Source organism: Tenebrio molitor, chromosome 1, assembly GCF_963966145.1.
Source record: "Tenebrio molitor chromosome 1, icTenMoli1.1, whole genome shotgun sequence".
Classification (NCBI taxonomy): Eukaryota; Metazoa; Arthropoda; class Insecta; order Coleoptera; family Tenebrionidae; genus Tenebrio; species Tenebrio molitor.
The window spans coordinates 25,245,504-25,258,505 of record NC_091046.1 but is presented as its reverse complement, the minus strand read 5'-3'; the positions used below and the strand labels follow the sequence as shown (position 1 = coordinate 25,258,505).

Sequence of the window (13,002 nt, the reverse complement as noted above, 5' to 3'; positions counted from 1 at the left end):
AATTTATTCCACCTGTTTCAATATGGAACTTAAGAAAGCAATTGAAGTATGTAGTTAAAATATAATGTATTTGCAATTTCCTTTCTACACTAAACGTATCATTTATTTTAATTATTACTTCTCTAAAGGTGCATAATTGAGTAACTTTTCAATAAGGTCTACATGACCAAGAAGCATTCTTCGACAACAATATCGTTTCAATCCCAACGCATCCAATGCATCTCCTTCGGTATATTCGGCCTGTAGAAGACCTAAATAAGCTTCCCATTTATTTCCAATCACTTTTCCACAAGTAAAACAGCGGACTGGTATAATCATCTTGACAATAAATATCTAAAAATATCAACATTATGGTCTTTGTAACAAAATTTGATAAGTGTTAATGTGGATATCATAATTATGCTAGCGGTTTTTACAACTACAACTTTTTTTTTATTTAGAAAGAAGCCTCTATAATGCAATAAAATTATCTAAGAAGTAATTGTGAGTAAATGCAATAATTATAAGGTGATTATATGCATATCTAGCATTATAAAACCTATCAAACCATTTCTCATCATGCACAATACATATTAACACACTCACTGTATATGGCCCTCATCACTCATCAGACCCAAACAATATCTCATCCGAACTGCTGCTCACAATATACGCCTCTATATCTCTTAAAACCAAATTGGAGAAAATGCTTTGTGTTCATGTGTTAAACGCTAAAGCATGCTCTCTAATTCACTGCCAAACATATGCTGAACCAATTAAATCATTGCAGGATGCCAATTGAGTCATATACAATCAAAGTGTTAAGTTTTAAATTAGTAGGTAGGTAAAGAGCAATCAAATTAATTTGTAATCGAGTTATTCATGAATCCGAAATCGTACGTCGTTACTTGAACTCCACGCTCCAATAAACACAGATTGAAACACAGGTTAGATCTCGACATATCAATCGCTAGACATACAAATTCAAATCCATGGATGACTCGATTACAAATTAATTAGATCGCTCGATACTAAGTAACTATTTTCTCATTTTAACAATGGAAATAACTGTTTCTAATGCTGTTTACTATTGAAATAATAATGTATGTATTATGTAAGTTTATAAACATTTTAAAAAAACAATTGTAAAATTTGTTCAGCGAGAGATTGGTTAACATAAAAATCACTAAATTCTACGCAGAGAAAGTACTACCTAGCGTAAATTATTTATTTATCTTCAAGCAATAACTTTTTTTTTTTCACTACTAGTCTCAGAAGGCGTCATTATTGACTCGAACCGACCCCAGAAGTAGAATTTCTCTCCCAAGGTTAATAATTTTTTGGTTAACGTGACGATTTTCATAGCAACCGTTGAAAAATGAGAACTCGGATAGTCGCATCAGACAAAATAATTTAATTAATAATTATTATCAGAAAGGGTTTTAATGTATTATATCTAGTAGTGAAAAAAATTGTATATTAATCACGGTAGAGAACATTTTCTAAGCCTCGCTTACATTATTGCCCTCGACGCTTCGCGTCTCGGGTAATAATCCAACTCGGCTTAGAAAAATATGTTCTCTACCTTGGTGTACCTATAACATACTACCGAGCGATCATTTAAAAAGTAAATCGAGTTTGCTTTGGAGCCTATGCTATAGCATGGGTTGCCATAGGTAACACGCCGACTCGATTTATTTTTTAATTGATCGCAGCGTATTGTTCGACACTATCAGAATTTGAGGAATTTGATAAATGTAACAACTTGTCAAAATGACACGTCAAACTAATTTTAAAGATTTTAAGCGAGCCTTTAAGGAGCTCATCGAACAAAAAAACGTTGTATTCAACTCGTTCTTGTGTAAATTGTTTTTTTTTTTTTGGCACTTGTGGGCCTTTAAAACCCTCGTTTCACTCGCGTTTTAAACTGGCCCACTCATGCCATAAAGAGGAAAGAGCCCAATTTACACACGAACTCATTAAATAATATACCTAAAGTCGGGCCAACCAACAGATATAGTAATAAAACCGCCCCCTAGTGCCCGCGTATTTTAAATAGCAGCTTCCAATTGGCTTATTCAAAACGTGCGCAGATTTTTTAAAGCCTGATGTACATCCACAAAAATTGCTTGACGGCATTTTAACCTCGCTTCGGCAGTTTGACCACATGTTCATGTTTGGAGAAGATGTATGCACGTCAATGAATGCAACATTTTTGTCACTCTATCAACTAAATCACATTCTTATAACAATGACAAACGGTAAAGAACCTGCTTCATTGTGAAACAGGCTTCGGCGTATATTGTTCTGCGCAACTAGGCCACATCCCCTTTTGAGCAAAACGAAACATGACAGAGCGGAGCTTAGGATGCGCGCTCTCCAATTTACCGCTGTTAGGGCGCGTATCATAAAGTCGTCGGTTTAGGGGCAAAAACTTAACCAAAACTCAATTTTTTTTCATCTGATGAAAGAAATTCTACACCGAGGTCATCTACTTTTGTTGTAGAACTTCTAATAGAATAATAAAAACTATCTTCATCTTCAGAACATTCCCCTAAACATTCTCTATACTCTATAGCATAAACAAAAGAAAATGTTTGACTCCGCCACTGTCATATACGTAAGCTGGATTAAACTGATCTACATTCGTCTTCTACGCAAACCACGTGATGTCATGTTTCGTTTTGACTTTACCTCTACAAAAATATTAAGAAATACTGGGTGCCCCAAAATTCGCGGAACAACTCAATGAGGCAATGTCAACTCATGCTAGAGGATAATGAGAAAAATAATAAAAAAATTATATACCTCTTAGATTAGAAGATATGGGGGCTCAAAAGGTGCAGCTTTGATCTCATTTATTTTAAATATTAAAAAATATTTTGACTATTTGTCTTTTACTAGCCAGTGGCATAATAATGCTGAACGATTGTGATCAGGTTTGCAATTATTGTCTTCATTATTTCCAGCTTTTCCAAATACATAGTAATTTTGTGTCCGTTTTACCTCAAATAACGTTAGGCAACATGGCTTTGATTTTTTTCTGTCATTTCCATGGATACGACAAAAATGAAATATTTGCAGACTATTGGGATACACAGAATGTTTTTAAATGTTGCCAAATTTAATGTAACAAATAGGTCCATATCTTCCTCAAAAACGACGATAGATTTTTTTTGCATTTTTACCTGATATTTTAATGACTACTTAACAACGCACTGCTAAGTTGTTCCGCGAATTTTGGGGCACCCAGTATACCTACATTTCCGTTGTTTCTTTTATTTGCATTTTTTTTTATTTATTTATTTAACGATAGACTAAGGGACCGTGCGGTGTCTGAATAGTGTATACATATCCACCTTAGATGCAACATTGGCTTATTACATCATTGTTTCGAAATTAAAACGAACTCGTTAAATAAACTACTATTTTTGCTCTAAAATTATGCGCTAATTACTGTAGTGCATTTTGTAGTGTTGGGTTACAAGTCTACAATTTAAAATCTCCCAATCTCTCGCTGGATGGAGTATATAGTGCGTTTTTTTTTAACCGTTGCCATAGGGAATTGCATGGTAAAACTTATACCCCCTGTTAACTTATGAAATGAACCAACCACTGCAGATTTGGTGCTAATTTTTATTTTAGTAATAAATCTTTAATAAGACTACGTAATGCATACTGTTTGAACAACGACAAGCAGTTTTATTTGACTAATTTTACTCTCTAAAGTTGAAATTAATGAATGTAAATAATTTCACAAAAAAACGTAGTCGGCGAAATGGGAACAAAAATTAGGTTTTATATTTTAATTTATTATTTATTTTAATCAGCCTCGAGCAGATCTCGCTATTTATTTTTTAAATGAAAGTGACAAAAATCAACTAGGTACCATTTCAGCCTGCTAAAAATGATAGTGGCAAGAAAACACTTTTACTAAAATATTTTTTTTTGTAAAATCGTATCCAAATGAAGTCATTTATACAGTAATTTGCGGGCGTAAATAATGCCTTTTGCGCCCTAAGGCCTAAAAGAACAACAATTCATTTTAATAGCTATTTTATTTATTGCATCACATTGGCAACCAACAACTCAACTTGATTTTTGAGAATGAATCATGTCATTTATTTTTTCAAAGCTTTAAGGTGGATTTAAATGATTTTATTTTTTAGTAACACGATATTGTTTTTTTTCGTCATAGATAGAGATTGTGAAAAACAACTCATATCTCCCTTGGGATTTGTCAAATTTTTTCGCCCTCCACATTATTGACAACAAACTCATGAGAACGAAACTATAGCAACCACATATTCACGCAATCTTGCCTGCTAAATATTTTTAATAAAACTTTAACTTTTAAGTACAGAGACTAAAGAATAAAATATTGTATGCACCACGGGAGATATTCATGTTTTTCCCCTCGGTTGACTTATAATTACTCAGGCTAAAGGCCCTCAGATTGTAACCACGTCAACCTCAGGGAAAAATCATGTTCTTATCTCCCTTAATGCATAAATATCTAATACTCCGTTAACTTTTGTTCTGATGAAAATATTCAAACCATTTTTGGAATAAAGTTGGATGATTTTTTAAACTATCGGTTAGATTACAATTCAATATTCTAAACTGTCGAAAAAATAGTGAAATACATAGATATTTTTGTATTAAGGGCGTGAAGGAGGCGATTTTGGTCCGCGGCGGAATTATAAGCACGAGGCCCGAAGGACCGAGGGATTATAAGACGCCAAAGGGCCAAAATCGCCGTTCACACCCGAAATGCAAACACTATTTTTTGTAAAAGTTTTAACATGCAATTCCCTATGGCAACAGTTAAAAAAATGCTGTGTATACCCTTTTAATACACCTACCTACATATTTAAAAAACGTTTTATTTTAAATCACCTCCACTCCCAAGTTGAATTAAAAAATTTCACACTGTTTTGGCCAAAACATCGACTTAAACTCTTAAACAGGAATAATAATTATCATGCTATTAATATTTAAAGTCAAGTTACCTTTGTAATGAATTACTGTTTTGTCAGTAATGTCAGTACGATTTCAAATGCACTGTATATTCTAGAGCACGCCAAATACAACAAATCTCTGTTAACAACAGCAAATCCCAAAAGGTTAGGTTAGAACTTAGAATGCTTAGAACCACACATGTATGCTTAATTGCTTAGATGTATGTTTTGTAACACGTTTGTAGGTTATTATTTTTATTATATTTCCATTTCGTTTGTTGTTGAACATTATTGCCACCACAGAATTATAAATTTCCCTAAAGCCTAAAATAGTAAAATACGTATTTTTTTAAGTACGTCCTAATATCAAACTACAAAGGACACATTTTAGAAAAATATTTGTTTAATAAAAGCTTTTCAAATTCCAATAAAATTCAAATGTGGGTGAAGCAATATGAAAAGTAAAATATTATGAGCCGGTTTCACCAACGTAAGTTAAATTTAACTATAGATTAAAATGTACGAAAACATTGTTGTAACAATAGGTAACCAAAGTAACGAAGCATTTTAACCTACAGTTAACTTTATCTAACGTTGGTGAAACCGGCCGTATGACAATTAAATAAATTAACCTATTATTAAATGTTATTAATATGCACTTGGGCTGTATGTTTAGTGTTCCAGTAGCAATATATTTTTTTAAAACGCGATTCTTAAGGACTATTGAGGGACTGTTGTATTATTATGTTGTATTGTTGTATGAGATTTTATTGTATTTCATATTTATCTGTTGGTGAAACTGATTATTGGTGAAAATTCCGCGAATACGAGCTGTCCTCTAACGACAACATACAAATCAATTAACTTCGTTTTAATTTATATAGTTTTAAACTAAAAATTATCATAAAGCTAATTACATCCATAAAGAATTTATTTAGTAGACAATAATCTTTGTTTATAATTCTTTATTCTGCATATCTAAGAACGTCTTAGAGATTTTTGTAAACAAAACGGAAGTACAAATTTAAATTGTTAGAGGCGGCTTTGACTAACTGAGTAGTCATTTCCTGTGAGTAGTTACCGCTACTTTGCAAGCTAGCCGGCCATTATTTTGTTAGCGGTAAGCATCGTGTCTGTTAATAGGCGGTTTAAAGTGCAGAGAAAATTGTTAAGAAAACTATTGCATTTCTGTAAAACTACTGTCCTAGTTAACACAACAAGCTACAACCAAATTTTTCAAATATGGGTGATGAAAAGAAGGTAAACATGACTTTTATTTCCTAACCATAAACGTTATTTTTTGTGTAAATTTGGACTGATACTGACTTATTTGAGGAAATCAAGAGCAATGAATCAGAGCATATCAATTTAAAAGTTTTGGGACAAGACAACGCCGTGGTCCAATTTAAGATAAAAAAGCACACCCCTCTAAGGAAGCTGATGGGCGCGTATTGTGAACGAGCGGTAAGTGTTTATACCGTGTTGGTATTTTTTACGTATATTTATTTTAATTTAATAGTAAGACATTACTTATTCTTATTATGGATGACTAGCCATATTAGAATTAGCAGAAATGATTCATGTTTTGTATACTTTTTTGTGGATTTATTTTTTCTATCATATACATCACCTTAGATTGCTTAGAAAGTATACAGTATTCTGTTTGTACCAACCTTGCAAGGATTTGATAATAGAATTGATAATACTAGACTTAACTGTTTTAAATAAACATATATGATATGTCGAGATTGAACAAGTGTATAGAAAATAGCATAATAAACTTCAGGGCAATCAGGGCAAAAGTGTTCCTGCTTGAAGGATATATTTCAAATTTTACATGTGCTAACTACTCCTTGCTTTATGTAGAATTTAGTGTCTTTTATGTCAACCATGCTCTTGCTGGACAAACTATACCTGTCTACTGTAATTTAAATTGTTAGCAATAATGTGAAATGGCATTTCCAAATTTATGTCAGATGTCTAAATTTGCGTGACTTAATTTTATTGTAAATGTAATTATACGGTTCTCCTTAGAAATTTTTCTTTTAGTTGGTTACTAAAAGCTGCCGGGGAGGCAGCCCACAAAATGGGTGTGAGGAGAATGCTGAAGTTTTGTATTAAGGTGCAAAGTACTAAATTTTTGACAACCTAAAGTAACTTTTATAAATTTATTATTAAATAAAAATGTAGATCTGTGTATTATATTAAAGTTGCAAATTATATATTTTAAAACAAAATCCATTGGAACTAACACATTGTCAACATGGAATGCTCATTTTTATCACAATGAATGCACCTTTGAACATTGTTTCAAAATCTATTTAATCAAATCTACAGTAGAATCCAAACTCAAATGTAATTACATACTATAATATAAATTTAGATAAGATAAGTTTGTCAATAACATTAATGGGCCTTAATTGACACTAAAAGAATATGTAACTTTACCAATCCTATTTATAAATGAAAAAATTTCTCAGGAAATTGAATATTGAAGCAATATTGGACTAGTTGAATAAAAATGAAATGCAATGTTGTGTTATGCATTGGAATCAGAAGGATATTTGCTGGTAATTTGTTTAATTTTTAAAGGTGGCTGTAATCTGTACAACATAGAAACTGCTTATTTTAATTTTTAATCTACCTTGTGTTGTTAAACAATGTTTTTATTACATTTTCAGGGTTTAAGCATGCAAGTTGTGAGATTCCGATTTGATGGCACCCCAATCAATGAAACGGACACTCCAACATCCCTGGGAATGGAGGAAGGAGATACTATTGAAGTGTATCAACAACAAACTGGTGGATATTGTTAAAATTAATTTTATAACGCGGCTTACCTATATTTACCGCTAGCATTGAGAATCTCCCAGTGTTTGTGGTCAATTAAGGTAGTTTTATGTATAGACTTAAGCTAGTTTCTAATATAATTTTTAAGGTTAAATAACTACTTAATCTGCACTACATGATTTCGTTTTTGTCGCGTTTCACTGTCAAAATTTCTGTACTGTATCTTTGTTTTTTTTTTTTTAAAGGAAGTTCAGTTCTGTATTTTGTATTCTAAAATTAAAAAATACAACCTCTTTTGATAATTTATTATCAAATTATTTTAATGTTTTTTTATTTTAACTGGGGAATTTGATTTTTTGTCGTTTTTATTTGTGTGGTGGAACACGCTATCACCACCTGATCTAAAATGCAAATTCCCAAAAATTGTAGCACCAGCCAAACATATTAAACTGATGATCACTATTATTTCAGTTCTGTTGGGAAATGGTACACCACATGCGGTGTACCAGTATGAGCCTTCTGATGGAGGTTTATTGTCAGGGAGGCAATGCCAGTTGAAGTATTTCTCGTCATAATCTGTTGCACATAAATATTTTCTTTTTTGTAAAGCCTAGAAAGTGTTTACAATTTAAAAGCTCTTTACAAAACAGAAAATTATTACTTACCATACCAAAAGCAGTTTTAATTGGCGTATATTCATTACAAGGACCAATGGGCTCCTTAAGACCAATAGCTACTTCATCTTCTGGATTAAAGAACACAGGAATAATCAAGAAAATGACGTAATGTATGAGTAGATAAAGTACTAATAACCATGTACTCCAATGTACACTGTGTTGATCACTTTTGACGTTATCACTTTTTTTCGGTGTTCGATCGGCTGACCAAATTATCAACAGGAATGTCACTAAGAGAATGAAATACGTTACTTCCGAATGTATCTTAAAGATATCATGTAATGGATGATAAATTGGTAGAAACAATAAAATTCCCCCTGGTGTTCCTAAAAGTCCAGCCAAAACGGAACATAAAATCTCTTTTGTCCATCTAAAATCTGATGAAGAAGTTACTGCGTAAAAAACGTAAATAAATTTACTTCTGGTCTGGTATCCATTTTCCCTTACTGTTACAGATATACTTTCGTGTGATATGAAACCAAAATGTGAAACTGGCTGCAAAAGTAGAATGGAAATAATAAGAATTCCAAGGCACCCAATAGTGCCGGTCGGCAATGTTTGGGTCTGTATCGTGCCAAGTCCAGTGTAAAAAGTTTACGCTTACGATGTCGTACGGTACGTCTATTAATACAGAACCTAGACCAACAGCAAAAGGCTCTGCCCACAGTGGTAGTTGCATTTTTGCTACGCCTATTGAGGAATTATAAACAAAACAGGGATCTAAAATAAAAAATTTAGGTCCAATTTACTCAAAAACAGAGTTATTTTAGGTATTGGCATGTCTGTTACAAATCTAACATCTTTAATACACCTAAGTATATGCTTACATAAAAATATGATGTGCAAAGGAAGTCGCCGTCCTAAAAGTATTATAGGAGTCTGCGAGTGCCAAAAATTGTCAATGTCCGGAAGAATGTAACACATACATTCTATAACAAGTCCATGTATTACGATGCCCAACCATAAATAAGGGAGTCTTCCTCCTCTGATCATTGCTAAAAAAATTGTTACATTCCATTAGAATTTACAAAATCGATTTATGTTTGAGAATATTGTGTGACTATCACCTTTGCGTACATACCATGTAAAAATGTTACTAATCCACCAAAGATGAAGGCAAATTGTGAAATTAAGTAAGTCGGTTCATTTTTTAGATGTATGCTTAAATCAGATATGCGAACAAACCAATCTAAAAACTGCAAAAAATATATGTGTTTGGAAATCTCATAAAATATTGTATTTCGAAACAATGATGTACCTAATAAGCCAATTTTGCAACTGAGGTGGATATGTACAGTTGTTGCAAAAAAAAACGGGAAAAGAAAATTTTCCTAATGTAAGCTTGGTTTTGTTTTGTCCATTAGTCAATTAATTGTCTACTTGACAGTACCTATCAAATAATTTTTTAAAAATGTCATTGAATTTTGACCATAATTCTAATCTATCTATCGTAAGAAGGTTTCACACTCTGAAATAATTATAAAAATATGTCAGTTTTATTCTAACAGTTCCCGTTTTTTTTGCAACCAACTATTACCAGGAGAAAATTCTCAAATTCTTACAGTGTCGAACAAAAAACGATTTAATTCACAAATAAAAATAGCGTTTTTAACACTGGAGGTACTTAAATAACACGAGATTAATCTCCACCCTTTAAATTATCTAGATATCTGTTAAATTCCACAAAAATCGATCCATAAATAATAGAGATATGAGGCCTAAAAGTCTTAGGTCTTTATATCCATTAAAAAAAAGGAATTTCAAACAAGTGGAATTCATCGATTAAATTAAAATAATATTTTTATATTATATTCTCAAATGATACACCTGGAAAAATATGCTTACCCCATCATATTTTAATTCCTTAAATTCGGCTCCAATAACAAATAAATCTTTGTTATCCATTATCACTCCTAATCGTGCACCTGATGTTACTGTAACGAAATATATAATATATCTAGTAAGCAACTTAACCTTTGAATTAAATGCGATAAAAAAAATTATTTATCACTTTAGTATAATAGCATGATAACTCCTAGGATACGAAATACGTAAACATGTCCATAACAACCGAGGCATAATACAGGGCGTAATAAGAGTAAGCGGGCGTAATGAATTCATAACGCCCTCATCAATTCATAATTGCAAAAATGCCAATTTTTTTTTTTATCCACGACTATTGTATAATGTACCCCTTATACGTCTGTTTGCTCGACCTTAATAATACCCATTAATCACGGCAGTGATTAATGAGTCATTTCATTAATCACTGCTGTCAGAAGCTTCCTTGATTTAGCTATAATATTATATTGTTTTGCTACAAACAATTATTGGTTTTTAAAATTTTATCGTCTAAACCACTAAATATTTTCAATTCAGTTCTGTACATATAAAAAAAATAAAAAAAAAGAATTTTCGGTTGGATGGCAACCAGCATCTACACGGAGCAATCACCAACTTCGATTGTGTATGTCGTATATCTGTTTCTTAACATTACCATTTTTTTCGAAGCATTTTATAAATCGAAGTAGCTTTTGAAACAAAACAAATTTGACTCAAACCTGTCAACATTATTGTTTGTGTGCGTAGATTTCTCAATGTTTTGATATTTTGTGTTAAAAAAACGAACTAAAAATGGATATAGAAAATGACAGTAGTCGTGGATAAAGTATAGTATACTACTCGCGTATAATGGTTATTATACGCTCGTTGTATAATATACTATTAAAGAACACGTAGGTAGTGAAAAATAAAATCTTGTATGCACCACGGCGTCACCGAATGATTGATTACGCCCATCGAACGATATCCATCTGTCGGGCTAAAGCCCTTGAGTTGGATTCATCGTTCTCCGGGCGTAATCATCGTTGTAACGCCCTTGGTGTATAAACAGCTAATTTCAGTTGTGATTGAGCTTTAACCAAACTGTGCAATTTTTTATTATCTGGGCAACTTCCTTCAGAAATCTGCCATTTATTGTATGGTGCGTCTTTATGTGCCCTTAACAAGAAAGATGGAGGACTTAGACCGATCACTATCGAAAACTGTTTGCGAAGATTGACCTCAAACCTAGCCTGTTTTCAAAGTCGAAATATTGTAAATTCGTATTTATCTCCACACCAACTTGGAGTTGCAACTAAACTAGGATGCGAAGCAGCAATTCATACCACACGAACCTTTGTTAATAACGATCAAAACCGTGGCAAAGTTCTTCTTAAATTAGATTTCAAAAATGCCTTTAACTCAGTCAAACGGGATTGTATTCTGAAAGAAGTCCAATGTCATACCCCACTTCTGTACCCTTATCTTTATCAATGCTATAGAAATCCTTCAACTTTATTTTTCGGTAATCATTTAATTTTTTCTTCTGTTGGAGCCCAGCAAGGAGATCCCTGCGGTCCCATGATTTTTAGTCTTGCCATTCAACCAATTATTTTATCTTTGGATTCTCAAATGAATATATGGTATTTAGATGGTGGAACTTAGCTGATTACCCAGAAGTAGTTTTATCCGACTTTAAGAAAGTTATAAATTTATCTCAGGAAATTGGCTGTTCTGGAGACACAGATTTAAAAGTCATAAAGGAATTTCAAAATTTAGCACCAGGCATTAAAATCTGTGACCGAGAAAGTTTATCTCGTTTAGGCTCTCCAATCTTTGACCAAGGTTTCAAAAACACTGTCGAAAAAACTATAATTACACTTGAAAATCTTTTAAACAAAGCTGAACTCCTTAACAGACACGTGGCTTATACTTTAATCAAAAACTGTCTTTTCATACCAAAATTTAATTTTTTATTAAGAACAACTCCATTTTGGAAATTTTCTAATTATGTTAATTCAATTGATTCTTCTTTAAAGTCTTGTTTAGAGAGAATACTTAATTTACGTTTAACTGATTTACAATGGCGTCAGTCCACTTTACCGATTAGATTTGGTGGTCTGGGAATTCGTCGCATTTCCGATATTTGCCTCCCTGCTTTCCTATCTTCAATTAATGGGGTTAAAAAGCTTGTTTCTTTATTACTAAACTCAAAGGATAATGAGCTTAATATTCACCATTATGATGAAGCTTTAGCAGTCTGGGGTGTAGCAAATGAGAACGAAATACCAACAATTCCACAATTTCAGAAGAATTGGGATAATATTAATATCAAAGGAATAATTGCCAATGGCTTAATCTTTAATTCACCTAGAGACTTGGCTCGTTTTAAAGCTTTGCAATGCAGAGAATCAGAATCTTGGTTACATGCAATACCTTCTCCTAATATTGGTACTCTTTTAGATAACACTTGCAAATTGCAAATGCAATGCGAAAGTTGACGAAATTGGCACCCATGGTCTAAGTTGTTTCAAAAGCAGTGGTAGATTTTCAAGACACACTGAAATTAATTCCATTATCAACCGGTCTTTAACTTCAATTCATGTGAATTCAACTTTAGAACTAAACGGACTGTCTCGGGATGACGGAAATCGCCCAGATGGGATGACTTTAGTACCGTGGATTAAAGGTCAACCTTTGGTTTGGGACGTTACTGTTGTAGATACACTTGCAGACAGTTACGTATTGAAATCATCTGAAGTCTCAGGTTTTGC

General features: G+C 32.6%; 3 protein-coding genes across 8 annotated transcripts; 1 reads left to right on the top strand and 2 right to left on the bottom strand.

Annotated features, from left to right (window-relative positions):
• Positions 1-49: 49 nt before the first annotated feature.
• On the bottom strand, positions 50-5,260 carry Polr2L (DNA-directed RNA polymerases I, II, and III subunit Rpb10). Of its 5 annotated transcripts, none has more exons than XM_069054830.1 (3): positions 4,992-5,260; positions 4,845-4,940; positions 50-333 (listed from the first exon to the last, which is right to left on the bottom strand). In XM_069054830.1, exon 3 carries the CDS (start codon positions 316-318, stop codon positions 115-117), a length of 204 nt encoding a protein of 67 aa, XP_068910931.1. In that variant the 5' UTR covers positions 319-333; positions 4,845-4,940; positions 4,992-5,260; the 3' UTR covers positions 50-114. The 5 variants fall into 5 exon arrangements, with proteins under 5 accessions (XP_068910931.1, XP_068910922.1, XP_068910940.1 ...); XM_069054821.1 differs by having other exon boundaries at positions 4,849-4,940; positions 4,992-5,259; XM_069054839.1 differs by having other exon boundaries at positions 4,879-4,940; positions 4,992-5,259.
• A 751-nt stretch (positions 5,261-6,011) lies between these two features.
• On the top strand, positions 6,012-8,047 carry Sumo (Small ubiquitin like modifier). Its single transcript, XM_069054803.1, has 3 exons — positions 6,012-6,200; positions 6,285-6,404; positions 7,622-8,047. The coding sequence occupies exons 1-3, from the start codon at positions 6,183-6,185 to the stop codon at positions 7,754-7,756; spliced, it is 273 nt and encodes a 90-aa protein (XP_068910904.1). The 5' UTR covers positions 6,012-6,182; the 3' UTR covers positions 7,757-8,047.
• Positions 8,021-10,347, bottom strand: LOC138135841 (uncharacterized). Of its 2 annotated transcripts, XM_069054765.1 has the most exons (6): positions 10,253-10,341; positions 9,489-9,603; positions 9,235-9,402; positions 8,827-9,127; positions 8,396-8,777; positions 8,021-8,340 (listed from the first exon to the last, which is right to left on the bottom strand). In XM_069054765.1, the coding sequence occupies exons 1-6, from the start codon at positions 10,310-10,312 to the stop codon at positions 8,050-8,052; spliced, it is 1,317 nt and encodes a 438-aa protein (XP_068910866.1). In that variant the 5' UTR covers positions 10,313-10,341; the 3' UTR covers positions 8,021-8,049. The 2 variants fall into 2 exon arrangements, with proteins under 2 accessions (XP_068910866.1, XP_068910878.1); XM_069054777.1 differs by lacking the exon at positions 9,489-9,603 and having other exon boundaries at positions 10,253-10,347.
• Between the last annotated feature and the right edge of the window lie 2,655 nt (positions 10,348-13,002).